Source organism: Hemiscyllium ocellatum, chromosome 22, assembly GCF_020745735.1.
Source record: "Hemiscyllium ocellatum isolate sHemOce1 chromosome 22, sHemOce1.pat.X.cur, whole genome shotgun sequence".
Lineage (NCBI taxonomy): Eukaryota > Metazoa > Chordata > Chondrichthyes > Orectolobiformes > Hemiscylliidae > Hemiscyllium > Hemiscyllium ocellatum.
The window spans coordinates 1,911,845-1,930,211 of NC_083422.1; the positions used below are offsets into that span (position 1 = coordinate 1,911,845).

Genomic DNA, 18,367 nt, shown 5'->3' on the forward strand with positions numbered 1-18,367 from the left:
CAGGGCAAGTTATGGAAGTGTTAGTGACCATAATTCCATTAGTAAAATAGGTATGGTCCACAAGTTAAAGTTCCAGTTTGGGGCAAGGCCAATTTTGATGGTCTGAGGCATGAACTTCTACATCTAAAAATCCATACTAGACTAATACCTAGAATGGATGGGTTGTCTTGGGGAGAAACATTGGATGGGATTGGCTTGTATTCACTGGCATTTAGAAGGGCAACAGCCAACTTGATTGAAAAAGGTAAGATTGTGAAGAATCTTGGAGTGAAAATGGGAAAGATCCTTTCTTTCTTGAAAGAATCTAGAACTAGATTTAAGACATAGATTAGGATTTTGTTTGTCAGAAGATTGAGAGACTTTGAATCTCTTCCTCAATAGGTGGTGACAGCAGGGTTCTTGAATATATTTTAAAAGCAGAGGTGGCTAGATTCCTGCTCCTAACGTATGTTTGTCATGACTTGGAGATGCCGGTGTTGGACTGGAGTGGACAACATTCAAAATCTCTCAACACCGGGTTAAAGTCCAACAGGTTTATTTGGAAGCAGTAGCTTTCGGAGTGTTGCTCCTTCATCAGGTGGTTGTGAACCTGATGAAGATGCAGCACTCCGAAAGCTAGTGCTTCCAAATAAACCTGTGGGATTATAACCTGGTGTTAGAAAGTGAGGACTGCAGATGTTGGAGATCAGAGTCAAGAGTGTGGTGCTGAAAAAGCACAGCAGATCAGGCAGCATCCAAGGATCAGGAGAATCGACATTTTGGGAATAAGCTGTTCATCAGGAGTGACATGATGAAGGGCTTATGCCCGAAATGACAATTCTCCTGCTCTTCAGATGCTGCCTGACCTGCTGTGCTTTTCCAGCACCACACTCGACTATAACTGGTGTTGTGTGATTTTAGCTATGTTTGTCTGTTAAATTTGTAAGTCAGACCCTTCTGCCGGTTGTTCCTTTACTATTAATGAGGGCAGCTGTTGTCTGTATTTGTAATTTACTCCTCAAATCTGTAGATTCTGTGTTGATTGCTGGGTAGTAAAGAGAAGCAATTTGAAACCAGGTGGCAAAGGCAGAGATTTATCACGAAAGCCACTCAAAACAATACTCCAAAAATGAAACTATCATATTATACTGAGGCTAGCAGACCTTCAGTTACTTATTTTTAAATTTACTTTTCTCTTTCATTTTATGAAGTATTTGCTTTCAAAGTACATTGCTGTTCTATGAAACTTAAGTATTAGTTACAGAATTCATAGATATTCATGTAGTCCTCTTTCTGTCGCAGAGTGTTCTGATCACATGGACGAAAGGTTTCAAAGCAAGTGGAGTGGAGGGTTCCGATGTGGTGAAGCTACTTCGCAAGGCTATCGACAAGAGAGGGGTACGTTTGAGTGAATAGATTACATTAGATTAGATTACTTACATTGTGGAAACAAGCCCTTTGGCCGAACAAGTCCACACAGACCCACCAAAGTGCCACCCACCCAGACCAATTCCCCTACATTTACCCTTTTAGCTAACACTACAAGCAATTCACCTAACCTGCACATTTAGACTGTGGGAGGAAACCCACACAGACATGGGGAGAATGTGCAAACTCCACACACAGTCACCTGAGGTGGGAATTGAACCCGGGTCTCTGGCCCTGTGAGGCAAACATGCTAACCAGTGAACCACTGTACCGCCCACAAAGAGTAATCCACTGAGAGCCACTTCACTCTGACTAAGTCACCTAACACTATGGGCAATTTAGCATGGCCAATTCACCTGGCCTGCAGGTCAGATAAACTTTCCATCCATATGGTGAATTGCTATTTCCAACATTGATGCGTTGATCTGGGCACTGAAGCAAGAATTGCGAGAAACACATAATGACTGGATTGATGTCACTGATATAGGATCAAAATATTTATTGGATGATGTAACTGTTCATTATCCTAACCCTATGCATTATCTTCCTGGCGTACAATTCTATTGACACATGTCAAGTTCTGGTTCCCAGTCAAAACGGTGGCCCTTGAAGCTTTTTAACTGTGAGAGCACTTTAGATTGACAGAATGATTCACAGCAAAGACAAGTGTGAAGAGATCTCTGTCTTTGCTGGCTCTCCAAAGAAGCAGTTCACCCTGCCACTCCCTCATCGTCTCTATACAACCTTGCACCTTTTTAAGCTAATTTCAGATCAGTCATGAAAGCCTCAATCACACCTTCCTCCTCCATGTTTTTAGGCAGTGCATCATAGATCCTAACACTGAGGGAATGTTTCTCCTCAGATCACCATTACCTTTTTACTGTTCCCTTAATTTTGTGCTCTTTTCTTCTTGATTCTTCCATCAATGGCAACTGTTCCCCTTTCCCTTCTGTCCATAACCCTTATGGTTTTTGAATACTTCCATCAAATTTCCTCTCAACCTTTTTCAAGGGGAACAATTCCAAGTTCTCTAATTTGGTAATATAACTAAATTTTTGCATCCTAGGTTCCATTCCTCTGAATCTTTTCTGCACCTTTTTTACTGGTTCCACATCATTTCCAAAATATAGCAGTCAGACTGGATATAATGTTCTCGTTAAGGCCAAATCAGTTTACAACTTTATGCAAGTTTTAACATAGCTTCCTTGCTTTTGCACTCTGTGTTCCTATTAATGAAACCTAGGATATTGTATGTGTTTTTAACAAACTCTCAACCTGATCCTGCACCTTCAGTGACTTATGTTTAAACCTGTCAATGCTTTGTATGCCTCCTCACACTTCACAACTCCTCTAATTTTTTTTATCGTCTCCCAATTTGTGAGTTGTTTCCTGTACAACAATGGTCCAGATCATCAATGTAGAAATAGCAGGACACTCAACAGTAGCCTCTAGGGAACTCTACTCACACTATGACAAACTTTCCTCCATCCTTTAACCATTGCACCCTGTTTCCCATCACTTAGACATGAAATTGGATTTTTTTTTATGATGCTACCATTTCTTTTATTCTCTCGCTTTTATTTAATGGTGCGCATTAATCTGTTGTACAGCACTGGATCGAATACCTTTTGGAAGTCCATGTACAACACACCAATAGCTTTACCCTCCAACCCCTCTCTGTTGCTTCAACAAGAAGTGCACAGTTTGCCAGTAACAGATCATGTAGTTTTCCTTAAGCAACGTCCACTTTCCCAAGTGGCTTTTAGAACATTGATCATTACAGCGCAGAACAGGCCCTTCGGCCCTCAATGTTGCGCCGACCTGTGGAACCAATCTGAAGCCTATCTATCCTATGCTATTCCGTTTTCATCCATATGTTTATCCAATGACCATTTAAATGTCTTTAAGGTTGGTGGGTCTGCTACTGTTGCAGGCAGGCCATTCCATGCCCCTACTTCTGAGTAAAGAAAGTACCTCTGTCATCAATCCTATATCTATTGTCCCCCAATTTAAAGCTCTGTTCCCTCATGCTATCCATCACTATCCGAGGAAAAAGGCTTTCTCTGTCATAAGACCTTCCTTCCATACCATGAAGGGTTCTTCAGTATTGTACAGTTCTGATTCCTGAGAATAATGCTTTGCATTATTTGAACAAAGCTTGGAAGTTAACTGTTAATCGTCATCTGACCAGTATGTATTCTTCATGGCAACACATTACCAATCAGCTTCCATTTGCCCATCAATCAGCACTCTATTCTAATACTATATGAAATGTTGCACTTTAGGTTGGTATCCTTACAGATGTTGTGATGAGTGCAAGATGAAATACTTGGGCAAAATGTGTCTTTTTCAGTCACTACTCTTATCCTGCGTTAATATAGCTAAGAATTTGAGTGGAAATGTAAGGAAGTAATAATAAGTCTTAGTTTACCCAATGGGCAGTCTTCATATATCAACCTAGATTATGATTGGGAGCAGGATGCTGAGCAGGTTTTAGTCACTGGGTACTGGAGCTTCTCATGGCTGGGATCCATATATGCCAGGGACAGAAGGGTATTTTTCTCCAATCCACTATCAAAGAGTTCTCCTACTGCTGATGCATTCTCATGAGTGAGTCATATATTAATGTTTATTTTGCTTCTTGTGAATGCAGAAGACAACTGCATAACTTTTTAAAGAATCTCTAGCTGGGTAATACAATTAACATCATCTTAGCCCAAGACATTTTGGGAGTATGTAGTGGGTTGGATGAGATTTCCTACAATTAAATGATTCATTTGGAGGGGCAGATGAAGGAGACTGATCGAATGATTTAAGAATAAATGGTCTGGATGAAGTCCTTTGCTTTGCCATAGGCAGTCAGGAAACATATTTTCATTCAATGGCTCCTTTTGTTGTATAGGGACCACTATTCAGAGCTCGTTTAGATCAGTCCAGTCTTTGAGCTATGTTGTGCAATGTTTGTAAAGCTCAAAGGTTTCCCATGGGACTATGGGAAACTGTCAGATCCAGGCAAGCTTCATATCTATAAATAGAGGGCCAACACCATATCAATCTCCTCTGAGTTCAATTTATTAATTTTCCTGCGCTGTCTATGGCTAAGTGTTGTTTTCCTTCTTCCCAAGGACTATGACGTAGATATTATGGCTGTGGTGAATGACACTGTTGGCACCATGATGACCTGTGGATTTGATGACCAGCGCTGTGAAGTTGGTCTTATTATAGGTAACAACTTATTTAATAACTATCAATTGTATGACCGTGCAGTGTTGACTGGTGTGAAAATGTGTCATAAACACTGGAAAATCCAAGATTCGGTTCCTAGGTTGAGCTCCACTATTAAGATACAAAAGTTATGACTGATGTCATACAGTTGTGAGATAATATTAGCAGTGAGGCTTGGGTTCGTGTGCTTCCCAGTTACAGAAATGTGGGCAGAGTTGGTTGGTGAGTGGTGACGGCAACATAAAAAATCTTTTGCTTTCAATTCCTTGAAAGGTAGCGTTGCCCCAATTGCACGGCAATCACCAGCATGATCACATTAATTTTCACCTCTCCTTCTGACCAGCCCTTGTCATAGCATGATACAATGCACCCATTACCTGACCAGCATTGGTATTTTTCCAAATTAAACAGTGTGAGGAATCCATCCACCCTCTCCCCAGTCCCAAGCATAAGAGAAAACTATTCCCTAGCCTCCCACTGAACCCCAGGCATGAGTGAGTGCTCCTCCTCTCTGGTCAGCAACACCCTTTCACCTGGAACCCTTGCTTCCCAGTGTTTGCCAAAGACCTTTCTTGAATGTCTCCAGTGTTGTTCATCTGTTTATGCCCGAAACATTGATTCTCCTGCTGCGCTTTTCCAGTAACACGTTTTTCAGATCTGCTACCAAATCTCTGCTATCTGTCAGTTGCTGAAATTGTTATGCATCAAAGGCCTGACCTCTAAGTCACTCGAGCCTTGTTGTGTTACCCCCTATCAAACTGGTGTGCACCCTTACTGCTCCTGATCAGGGCTCCTGCAGAGAGAATGATGGGTTAGCTGTCAGGGGTCAGCATGTGGTTTGTACTCCATGCATATTTGGCATTGGGAGGAGAACAGAAACTTAAAAATTGGTTTTAAAAATACTTGCTTCTGAACTGATAGAATATTCTATCTGAATTGATGTGCAGGTACTGGCACTAATGCCTGTTACATGGAGGAGCTGAGACATATTGACCTGGTGGAAGGTGATGAAGGACGGATGTGCATAAACATCGAGTGGGGAGGTTTTGGAGATGATGGGTCACTTGAATCGATCAGAACTGAATTTGATCGGGAAATAGATCGTGGTTCCCTCAATCCAGGAAAGCAGTTGTAAGTTTATGTTTTATATTTGTTTATTAACTGAAAAGCTGCTTGCTTGAGGTGGAACTTCCCTAGGCTTATTGGTAGGAGTGTACCTCCAATGAGCAGTTGGCTGATCACCCGGTACTGTCATTGTTTAATTAGGTGACAAAACAGGTGATGAGACATCATGTTATTGAGAGAAAGTTGGCCCCTCTTCTGATCTTGGCTCTTTAAACATGGTGCTTTATCTTGGGCATCCTGAGAAAAGTGCTGTAGAAGATTTGAGTCTTTGTCTTCAGCAAAGATGGGAAGTTATGCATTTAAAGCTGGCACTCTCTGCCCTTGAGCAAATAATGGAACAGAGACCGTTTCTATTAAAAACAGTCACTATTTTAATGTTGAGCAAGTTGATTATAGTTTGCTGTTTTTCAGTACCACAGCTTTCAGGTGCAGAATACTATGAGCACAGAATTAAATTTTTTGAAAGCTTATGATTGTTGCTAGACTGGAGAATGTAATTATTTTACTATTGCCCAACCAGAAAAGGATTGATACTTAATTATTAAGAAGCGAGATGGATGAGTTCTATCTGTGTAACTTACTTGTGCAGGTTTGAGAAAATGATCAGTGGAATGTATATGGGAGAACTCGTGAGGCTCATTCTTGTCAAGATGGCCAAGGAAGGACTGATCTTTGAAGGAAACATAACGCCAGAACTGCTTACCAAAGGCAAATTGGAAACAAAACATGTATCTGCCATTGAGAAGTAAGTAACACTTGGAGCTGTACTAATTCCATATCCCAGCATTGTTCGATTAAAATAGGTTCCCTACAGTGTGGAAAAAGGCCCTTCGGCCCAACAAGTCCACACCGACCCTCCGAAGAGTAACCCACCCAGACCCATTTCCCTCTGACTAACACATCTAACCTATGGGCAATTTAGCATGACCAATTCACCTGACCTGAACATCCTTGGACTGTGGGAGCACCCGGAGGAAACCCACGCAGACACGGGGAGAATGTGCAAACACACAAACAGGTGCCCAAGGCTGGAATTGAACCTGGAACCCTGTTGCTGTGAGGCAGCAGTGCTAACCACTGAGCCACAGTGCCGCCCAGAAGTTGCCCATTATTTTTCTCCATCTCAAATAGTGTGGATAGCATGTCATTTTTATCCTTTCCACTTCCTTCTGAATATTAATTGACTACAGCTCCACAGGAATTGATGTTCTCCATTTCACAGGATTTTTGCTTTAGCATAAGGCTGATAAATTCACTGTTGGAGTAATGTTCTGAGATCAGATAGCTAGTGTGAGCGTGGCAGGTTAGACAATCACAGTTTGAGTGATGTATTCTGATGAATGCCAGATTGATGAGGTTCGTACAGTAACAGTGACCGCTGGGACCGATCGTCTGGATGTAATTTGAAAAAAAATATACTTGTTGCACATGAGCATCACTGGCTGGCCAGTATTTATTACAAGTCCCCAATTCCCTTCAGAAAGTGGTGGTGAGCTGCCGCCTTGAACCACAACATTCTAGTGTAGCACTGCTGAATGTTCATGAACTTTTCAAAAATGAATTAAATGCAATTTATTTCATAAAATATGATAAGGTACATTCCAACTCCTTTCATCCAAAATTCCAAAATCACTCGCCAGTTGTCCCAATTCTTAACTTTCGTCAAAAATAATTTGGTGGCAAAAAAGTAACTAATCATTTATGTGCTTTCAAACATAACTAAAGTTTAAAGTAGTGGATTTATGGAGGCATTTGAGAAACTGATCACCATTCCAGAAGTAAATACAGTTTTAAAAGATTGGAGTGGGTTGCATTTGAATCATCCCGTACAGAAGAGGACTTTGGCCTATTGAATCTATAACACCAAAACATACTACTACCTCCATTAGGAGAAAGTGAGGTCTGCAGATGCTGGAGATCAGAGCTGAAAATGTGTTACTGGAAAAGCGCAGCAGGTCAGGCAGCATCCAAGGGACAGGAAATTCGACGTTTTGGGCATAAGCCCTTCATCAGGAATGAGGAAAGTGTGTCCAGCAGGCTAAGATAAAAGGTAGGGAGGAGAGACTTGGGGGAGGGGCGATGGAGATGTGATAGGTGGAAGGAGGTCAAGGTGAGGGTGATAGGCCGGAGTGGAGTGGGGGCGGAGAGGTCAGGAAGAAGATTGCAGGTTAGGAAAGCGGTGCTGAGTTCGAGGGATTCGACTGAGACAAGGTGGGGGGAGGGGAAATGAGGAAACTGGAGAAATCTGAGTTCATCCCTTGTGGTTGGAGGGTTCCCAGGTGCTCTTCCTCCAACCGTCGTGTTGTTATGGTCTGGCGATGGAGGAGTCCAAGGACCTGCATGTCCTTGGTGGAGTGGGAGGGGGAGTTAAAGTGTTGAGCCACGGGGTGGTTGGGTTGGTTGGTCCGGGTGTCCCAGAGGTGTTCTCTGAAGCGTTCTGCAAGTAGGTGGCCTGTCTCCCCAATATAGAGGAGGCCACATCGGGTGCAGCGGATGCAATAGATGATGTGTGTGGAGGTGCAGGTGAATTTGTGGCGGATATTGAAGGATCCCTTGGGGCCTTGGAGAGAAGTAAGGGAGGAGGTGTGGGCGCAAGTTTTGCATTTCTTGCGGTTGCAGGGGAAGGTACCGGGAGTGGAGGTTGGGTTGGTGGGGGGTGTGGACCTGACAAGGGAGTCACAGAGGGAGTGGTCTTTTCGGAACGCTGATAGGGGAGGGGAGGGAAATATATCCTTGGTGGTGGAGTCCGTTTGGAGGTGGCGGAAATGATGGCGGATGATAAGCTGTATATGGAGGTTGGAGGGGTAGTAGGTGAGAACCAGTGGGGTTCTGTCCTGGTGGTGGTTGGAGGGGCGGAGGAGCGGGAAGTGGAGGAGATGCGGTGGAGGGCATCGTCGATCATGTCTGGGGGGAATCTGCGGTCCTTGAAGAAGGAGGCCATCTGGGCTGTATGGTATTGGAACTGGTCCTCCTGGGTGCAGATGCGGTGGAGACAAAGGAATAGGGAATATGGGATGGCGTTTTTACAGGGCGCAGGGTGGGAGGAGGTGTAGTCTAGGTAGCTGTGGGAGTCAGTCGGTTTATAGTAGATGTCCGTGTTGATTCGGTCGCCCGAGATAGAAATGGAAAGGTCTAGGAAGGGGAGGGAGGAGTCTGAAACGGTCCAGGTGAATTTGAGGTCAGGGTGGAAGGTGTTGGTAAAGTGGATGAACTGTTCAACCTCCTCGTGGGAGCACGAGGCAGCGCCAATACAGTCGTCGATGTAGTGGAGGAAAAGGTGGGGGTGGTGCCAGTGTAGTTGCGGAAGATGGACTGTTCCACATATCCTACGAAGAGGCAGGCATAGCTGGGGCCCATGCGGGTGCCCATGGCAACTCCTTTGGTTTGGAGGAAGTGGGAGGATTAGAAAGAGAAGTTGTTCAGGGTGAGGACCAGTTCAGTCAGTCGAAGGAGGGTGTCAGTGGAAGGGCCTCTCTGCCCCCACTCCACTCCGGCCTATCACCCTCACCTTGACCTCCTTCCATCTATCACATCTCTATCGCCCCTCCCCCAAGTCCCTCCTCCCTATCTTTTATCTTAGCCTGCTGGACACACTTTCCTCATTCCTGATGAAGGGCTTACGCCCGAAACGTCGAATTTCCTGTTCCTTGGATGCTGCCTGACCTGCTGCGCTTTTTCAGCAACACATTTTCAGCTACTACCTCCACTAGACCCACTTTCCTGCATTAAGTCCATAGCCTTGAATATTATGACTCTTCATGGCTGAAATGCCTCCTTCCAGGAAACATCTTGGTGAATCTCCTTTGCATCCCTTCCAATATCCTTCCTATAGAAGTGTGCACAGTACTCCAGCTGTGGTTCTGTACAGCTCCAACACAACCTCCCTGCTCTAATAATCTGTGCCATGACTGATAAAGACACTCATTCCAGTGTATTGTTTTCATTATCCTACTAAACTGTCCCACCACCTTCAAGGGTCTGTGGATAAGCACCCCAGCATACCTGTATTCCTCTGAGAATCCTAATTTCTGATCATTCATGGAATAATGTAGACTGCGTTGGTCTTGTAAGGTCAGAGTTGCCAATGAGGATACTTAATGATCCATCACTAAGCTTGTTGGGCAATTTGAACAAAGAGCAGATATATTCATTAGAAATCTAAATTATTATCGCAGCTTGCAAAATCAAGATTTGTTGGAAGTGAAATAGTCTAATTCTTTTTCAGTCAGACCAACGTGCATCACGTTGTCATAGAAATAAGGGTTAGACTTACTTTTTTTGTCACTGACAGACGTGCGTAGTTCAGTTTGGATTTTGAGAGGAACATAGAACATTACAGCACAGTACAGGCCCTTCGGCCCTCGATGGTTTCACAGGTCGGTGCAACAATCTGAAGCCTATCTATCCTATACTATTCCATTTTCATCCATATATTTATCCAATGACATTTAAATGCCTTTTAAAATTGGCAAGACTACTACTGTTGCAGGCAGTGTTTTCCACGCCCCTATTACTGAGTAAAGAAACTACCTCTGACATCTGCCTTACATCTATCACCCCTCAATTTAAAGCTATGTCCCTTCATGCTAGCCATCACCATCCGAGGAAAAGACACTCACTGTCCACCCTATCTAACCCTCTAATTCCTGTATGTCTCAATTAAGTCACCTTTTGCCGCTTTCTCTCTAATGAAAACAGCCTCTAGTCTCTCACTCCTTCCCTCATAAGACCTTCTCTCCATACCAGGCAACATCCTAGTAAATTGCCTCTGAACTCTTTCCAAATCTTCCACATCCTTCCTATTATGGGGTGACCGGAACTGTACACAATACTGCAAGTGCAGCTGCATCAGAGTTTGTACAGCTGCAACATGACCTCGTGGCTCCGATACTCAATCCCTCTACTTATAAAAGCAATGCCTTCTTAAACAACCCCAATCAACCTGGGTGGCAACTTTCAAGGATCTATGCTCATCTACACTACCAAGAATCTTACCATTAGCCCAATTCTCTTCAGTCTTTTTGCTCTTTCCAAAGTGAATCACTTAACACTTTTCCACATTAAACTCCATTTGCCACTTCTCAGCCCAGCTCTGCACCTTATCTATGTCCCTCTGTAACCTGCAACATCCTTCGGCATTGTCCACAACCTCACCGACCTCAGTGTCATCTGCAAATTTACTAATCCATCCTTCAATGACTCGTCCAGGTCATTTATAAAAATGACAAATAGCAGTGGCCCCAAAACAGAACCCTGCAGTACACTCCTGAAAACAGAACTCCAGAATGAATATTTTCCATCAACCACCACTCTATCTTCTTTCAGCTAGCCAATTTCTGATCCAAACCGCTAAATCACCCTCAATCCCATGTCTCTGTGTTTTGTGCAATAGCCTACTGTGGGGAATCTTATCAAACATTTCGCTGAAATCCATATACACCACATGAACCGCTTAGTAAAGGTAGCTGGAAGGCTTGCTGTAGCTTGTAAATAGTGGATGAAATTGCCAATGGTCCTCTCAGAACACCATCTGCTTGAATAATTAGCTTGGGAAGAGCTATACTGACTCTGTGGGTCAGACTGGAATAAAGAAGCCTGTGTACGTCTAAGGCCAGGCAAAAGAGCTGAGGAGTCCACAGTCACGAGGTTTTTGAAAGAAAATTGGGGGATTCCTTAATTAAAAGTTAATGGAAGGACCCCCAAATAATTTTTATCTTGAGTAACAGTGAAGAAAATTCTGAAGTACATTCTGGAGTACTGTTGTCTATTTCTTATATTGGTCCAAAGAAATGTGAATGAACCTTCAAGATTTCATAAGATGAGGGAATTCTGTCAGGAGGAAATAGAATTTAGTTTACAAAGACATGTTATAAATTATAATGTTAAGTCAGTAATGCTTGCTTTCATAGAATCATTGAATCCCTTATAGCATGGAAGCAGGCAAAATGGCCCATTGAGTCCACACCGACCCGAACTGCACTTCCCATGGCAAATTCACCTAACCCACACGTTCCTGGATCCTCTGGGCAATTTAGCTTGGCCAGAGCTTGCCCAAGGCTGAAATTGAACCTGAGTCTCTGGCACTGTGAGGCAGCAGTGCTAACCACTCAGCCATTGTGCTTTGGTAATCTTTGCTCAAAAAAGTGTAGTTTTGAGGCAGCTTAGTTGGTTAATTGCAGTGATTTCAGATTTTTTTTTCTAAAGGTTGACAAAAGGACCTTTAACAGATTCATATCAAAACTGAAGTCTCTTGGTGTATCTTTGCGTCCTTAAACTGGGATAAAATTGAAGCTAACAAGATTATTGGGCAAACTTTATTCTGTATAGCAGTTGGCAACACTGCTATTTCTAAGATTTTTCTGGACAGGGTTTGCAGATGATTCAAAATAGGTAATATTGAGGAGATGGGGAGGCTGCAGAAAGATTTAGACAGATTAGGAGAATGAGTAAAGAAGTGACAGATGAAATACAATGTGGCAAAGTGTGAGGTCATGCACTTTGTAGGAAGAATAAAGGCATGGATTATTTTCTAAATAGGGAGAAAATTCAGAAATCTGAAGTGCAAAGGAACTTGAGAGTCTTAGACCAGGTTTGCAGGTTGAGTTGGTAGTTAGGTAAGTAAATACAATGTTGTCATTCATCTTGAGGACTAAAATGTAAATCGGGAAGGTATTTTGAGGCTTTATAAGGCTCTGGTCAGAACTCATTTAGAGAATTGAGCAATTTTGGGCTCCACACCTCAGGAAGGATGTTTTGGCCCTGGAGCAGGTCCGAAGGAGGTTCACGAAAATGTCCCTAGGAATGAAAAGCTTAAAATGTGAAGAATATTTGAGGACTCTGGGACTATACTCAATGGAGTTGAGAAAGATATGGGGGAGATCTGATTGAAACTTACAGAATACTGAATGGCCTGCACAGAGTGGATGTTGGGAAGGAGAGGTGAGGACCCAAGGGCACAGCCTAAGAGTAAAGGGAATACCCTTTAAAATGGAGATAAGGAGAAGACATCTTTTTAGCTGGAAAGTGGAGAATCGGTGGAATTCATTGCCACAGAAGGCTCTGGAAGCAAAGTCATTGAGCATATTTAAAACAGAGATAAGTTCTTAATTGCCATGGGGATGAAACATTGTGGGAAGAAAGTAGGAAAATGGGGTTGAGTGGCAGAGCAGACTGAATGGATCAATTGGCCTAGTTTCTGCTCCTATGTCTTATGGTCTAATGCAAACTATAACAAAGGGAATTCCAGGGACAAAAGAGCAGATTCTGCATTGTGGTCATCAACATAACCACAATGTTGTAGGTCAGTCATGTAAAGGTAAATTGTTAAACTGGTGGAAGGTCTACATGACTGGTGTTCATTGGTGCAGAAAGCTGCGTTAAAGAGGTGAGGCTTGTGAGAAACCAAACCCTTCTAATGTTGTTAGTGGGCATAAAAGGAAGTCTTCATATTTGGAGGAGAAGTCACTGTTTTTGTCCAAGGAAGAATCCAAAAGAATGGTTATTCAAAGAGATACAGCTTCCGGTCCAAGCTTACTAGCAAAAGACTTAGACTTTAGAATGTGTGTTGAATAACCAATGTAAAGGGTATTGATGGAAAAATTGTGCCTATCCCATTGTATCAAGTGAATTTACACTATGGCCCAAATGGAAAGGAAGTAACGTTGGCAACAGGAAGTTGATAAGATGCTAGGAAGATTAGGATAAAGGAGGAACAAAGCCGACTATAGAGTATGCTTTGAAAGTGGAATGATGCCAACAAACCAAATTTATGGCACTTTGCCTGAATGAAGGCAGCATTTGCACCAAGGTAGACTGTCTAAAGGCACAAATTGAAATACGTGAATATGATTTAATTCCCATTTCAGAAACAGTGTTGCATGGTGACCAGGGAACTGGGAACTGAATATTCAAGGAAACTCGATGTTTAAAAAGCAAGAAAAGGTGATGGATATATAGATTCGTACAGTACAGAAGAGGCCCTTTGGATAATTAGTTAGTGTTGAATCAAACTGCTCCACATCTCCACTAGTCAGTTCCACACACTAACACTTAGCTCAAGGCTTTAAATGTTATGATATTTCAAGTGCTTACCCTTTTTAAAGTTTACGTTTCCTGTTTCAACCATCCTCCCAGGCTGTGCATTCCAAATTTCCACCATCCTCTGGGTGAAAAAGCTTTTCCTCAAATCCTGTAATCCTCCTCGTGACTTTTAAAATTATACCCCTTGTTATTGACTATTTAACAGAGAACAGCTGCTTTCTATCCACCCTGACCGTGCCCCTCAATCTCACACAACCCTATCAGATTTCTCCCATCTCACCTCAACTTTCTTTGCTTCAAAGAAAACGATCTGAGCTTATCCAGCCTCTCTTCATAGCTACAATGTTCCATTACAGGAAACATCCTGGTGAATCTCCTTTGTAATTCATCCAGTGCAATCACTATCTTTTAGTGCAGTAACCAGATCTGCCCACAGTACTCCACCTAAGGCCCAACTAATGTCTTTTAGAGATTCAACAGAATCTACTTGCTCTTATTTATGCCATGACTGATACAGGCAAGTATTGCGTATGTTTTTACTACAATCTTTAATCGGTCCTGAATTCAGGGATCTGTGGACACAGACCCCCAAGGTACCCCATTCCTCCTTGTATCCTGCAATTCATTGAATACTCCCATGTCTTATTCCATCCTGCATCAACTCTCACTTTTTGGGATTAAATTCCATCTGATCAATAAGTCTATATCATCCTGTAACTTAAGCCGTTCCTCCTCACTGTCAGCCACCCAGCCAATCTTTGTGCTATCTGCAAGATTATTTATCTTGTCTCCCACATTCTCAATTATTTTCCTTTGTACATATAAAATTAACAGTAAGGGACCAAGCACTTAGCCCATTGGTATATCAGAGGACTTTGACCACCAGTCACACAAACAGCCTTCTGCCAGGTACTCACTGTCTTCCAGCACCTGGCAAATTTTGGAACCATTATGACAAGTTACTCAGGATCCTATGTATTTTTACATTCTTTATCAGTCTTCCATTTGGGACCTGGTTAAAGGCTTTGCTGAAATCCATATGAAGTACACTAACTGCACTCCCCCCATGTACACCCCTGGTCACCCTCTCAAAAGAAATCCATTAGATTTGTTAGGTGTCACCTCCATCTGATAAAGCCACACAGACTATACCTGATCAAACCTTGATTTGGAGATGCCGGTGTTGGACTGGGGTGTACAAAGTTAAAAATTTCACCTGATAAAGGAGCATCTCTCCGAAAGCTAGTGTGCTTCCAATTAAACCTATTGGACTATAACCTGGTGTCGTGACTTTTAACTTTGATCAAACCTTGCCTGTCTAATGAAGTTGAATTATCTCCTTCAGAATTTTCTCCATTAGTTTCCCTGTCACTGATTGATAGGCTGGGACTAATGGGTGTCAAGAGTGTGGCAGTGGAAAAGCAAGCAGGTCCGGCAGCATCCGAGGAGCAGGAGAATCGACATTTTGGGCAAGAGCCCTTCATCAGGAATGTGATAAATGGATACTGCAAGGATCAGTACTTGCATCCTGGCTGTCCACAATATATATCGGTGATTTGAAGAGAGGGACCAAATGAAATATTTTCAAATTTGTGAATGATAAAAAAAATTGTGTTGTGAGGAAGCTTTAAGGTGGCTCACAAGAAGAATTGTGGGCAGCACGGTGGCACAATGGTTAGCACTGCTGCCTCACAGCGCTAGAGACCTGGGTTCAGTTCCCACCTTGGACAACTGTCTGTGTGGAGTTTGCACATTCTCCCCATGTCTGCGTGGGTTTCTTCCGGGTGCTCTGGTTTCCTCCCACAGTCCAAATATGTGCAAGTAAGGTGAATTGGCCATATTAAATTGCCCATAGTGTTAAGTGAAGGGGTAAATGTAGAGGAATGGGTCTGGGTGGGTTGCTCTTCGGAGGTTCGGTGTGGACTTGTTGGGCCGGAGGGCCTTGTTTCCACACTGTAAGTAATCTAATCTAATCTAGTTGAGTAGGCTTAGCAAATGGGCAAGAACATGGCAGATGAAATAAAATGTAATAAAATGTGAGGTTGACTTTGGTAAGAGAAATAGATGTGCACAGTATTTCTTAAATGGTAAGAAGTTGGAAAATGTAGAGATACAAAGGGACCTGTGTGTCTTATTAGATCAGTCAAAGGCTTATTTAATAAGGCACCTGGAAGGTATTCTTGCCATAAAGACAGTTCATGGCTCACTGGCCTACTCCTGTTCCTATATCTAGTAAACATTGGCAAAAAGACACAGGAAGTTGAAGCTTCTACCTTGCACTTGGATGAATGCTTAAATTCTGCACTGCAAAATTATTTCTTAATCTATTATTGATACAATTTCTAAATCACGTATTATTCCTGAATTTTATGTTAGCAAATAATATAGCAGGCAGCGTAGCTTTTTGCTACAATCTGGAACAGTGTGTCATTGTCCACAAATGTTCCTGTAAGTAACAAATATGCACCTATTTGTAGCTCAGTTTAGCAACAAACATTCAAGTTAAAATACTGTGTCCATCACAGTAATGGGAGAAAGTGAGGGCTGGGGATCAGAGCTGAAAAAGTGTTACTGGAAAAGCGCAGTAGGTCAGGCAGCATCCAAGGAGCAGGAGAATCGACGTTTCGGGCATGAGCCCTTCTTCAGGAAGAAGGGCTCATGCCCGAAACGTCGATTCTCCTGCTCCTTGGATGCTGCCTGACTTGCTGCGCATTTTCAGCCCATCACAGTAGTGCACTGGACAAAAGCAGCAGAAATGCCTGCAGAATTTCCAGATCTGAATTTTTCACAGAAAGAACTGTGACATCATTGACTCTGAAGGGTTAATATCACACACTCAATTAACAATAACTGGTCAGTGTTTGGAAATGGAATATGAATCCTCAAAACTGGACATAGTTCAAAAGATCAGTTAAAAATCTAAGGAATTATGTGATAAACTGTAAGGGGAAAAAGAAATTCCAAAATGATGAAACTGTTGATGTTGCTCAGATGGGAATTAATAACATTTATTTAAAATGAGATCATAAAATAAGGATTACAAGAGGATTAGAAGATACATAAACTTCAACCAAACATGACCATCAATCTTTTCTGTTTGAACATTTAAAAAGCGATTGACTGTTTTTCCTAGAGGGCTTTTACCAACAAAGGAACAAATTGTTGACACAAGTATCTGCTTTGAACAAGTTAACTCTAAAAGCAAACTTCCATTGTCTGGGTCTAGGAAATGAACTTAATGAAGACATTTCTACAGCTGAGCAAGAAGAAAGAGATTGTGTAACTGTGGAATTAACCAGGACCTTGGCTTCAAACGTGAAAAATTGTAGACATGAAAAACGTCCTGTCTCAAAACCAAAATCTGAGCAAACTTTGTCAAAAAAAAGCCTACAAATTCAGAATGAAAATCCCTTTTGCAGCTGGGATTTTCGATTTTATTTATTGTAAATAGAATAAACTGCACAAAATATTATTCGCCTGTGATTCTTGGCATGAAATTCAGAGCATGCAATTATTGAGGTGGATGTAATTAGTCATTGGAGGAATGATTATGCGGTATTGCATGTGGTAAGATAATTGTTGAGATCTACACTGTATATACTCGAGTAAAAGTTGACCCCCTATTTTTGACCAAAACCTAGAATTTTCCATATATCTCATGTAAAAGTTGACTAGTTTTTTTTTACAGATAACAGATCAACATTTGAGTCAGTGTGCTGGCTGTCACATCCCACTCCAGCTTTCCAGTCTGCTGGTTGTTCCTCACTGCGCTCCATCTTCCAGTCCACTGGCTGTTGGGTTCCACTCCAAGTTTTCAGAACTACAGTAACTCACCTTTTTCTTTATTTGTTGAGAGATCAGTTGGGCTTCTGCTAATGATATGGTATAAATTTTGACGGGCATGAATTTCAGCCTCTCAAAAGTAGTAGCCATATAATTGACCCCATAAATTTAACCTTAAAAAGTAGTCGAGAAAATTTGACTATTACTTGTGTATGTACTGAAAACAAGTCAATGAGTTCTCATTTCCTTGTGCAGGAACATGTTGTAAAAGTCTAGTTCATTATTTTTGTTTCTGAAAATAAATTCTAGAACTTGATGTTTCAACAGTATAGGGCATCTGAGAAATTGATCTATAACCCTGAAGTAAATGCCATTCACAGCAAGCTTGGAGTTAATTACACTTGAATTGTAGGTTATGTTGATGATGGTGAAAAACTTGAACAATAAATGATTTGTCTCTAAGCTTGTAGTAGAGTCTGAAGAGGCAACAGTTACAACCATTAGAAATATAAATTATTTAATGCATAGTGTTGTGTTGAAAGTAAATTTTAAAAAATTGTTTTAAAAATGTTTGCGTCAGCCCAAAATATTCAACAGATTATAGGGATGTTTGAAGCTAGGAAATGGAGCTAAGAGTCCACACATATGCTCTTTAAAGAAAACTGAAGAAAAGATCCTCCCAAAATGTATACGTTGAGGAATAACCAGAACACTAAAGAGAATTAAATGTCCCTGGAGGACTATGTATTTCTTCTGAGTTGGTCCCAGGAGAAGTGAATAAACTTTT

The 18,367-nt window shown here is 41.9% G+C and overlaps 1 protein-coding gene across 1 annotated transcript in view; it reads left to right on the forward strand.

The window, feature by feature from the left end:
* The window catches only part of hk1 (hexokinase 1), a 113,210-nt gene that overhangs the window by 52,803 nt on the left and 42,040 nt on the right, over window positions 1-18,367 (forward strand). The window contains exons 5-8 of the mRNA XM_060841824.1: window positions 1,282-1,377; window positions 4,533-4,632; window positions 5,580-5,763; window positions 6,347-6,502. Of these exons, the coding sequence (XP_060697807.1) occupies window positions 1,282-1,377; window positions 4,533-4,632; window positions 5,580-5,763; window positions 6,347-6,502 (536 nt within the window). The remainder of the gene's footprint in view (window positions 1-1,281; window positions 1,378-4,532; window positions 4,633-5,579; window positions 5,764-6,346; window positions 6,503-18,367) is intronic.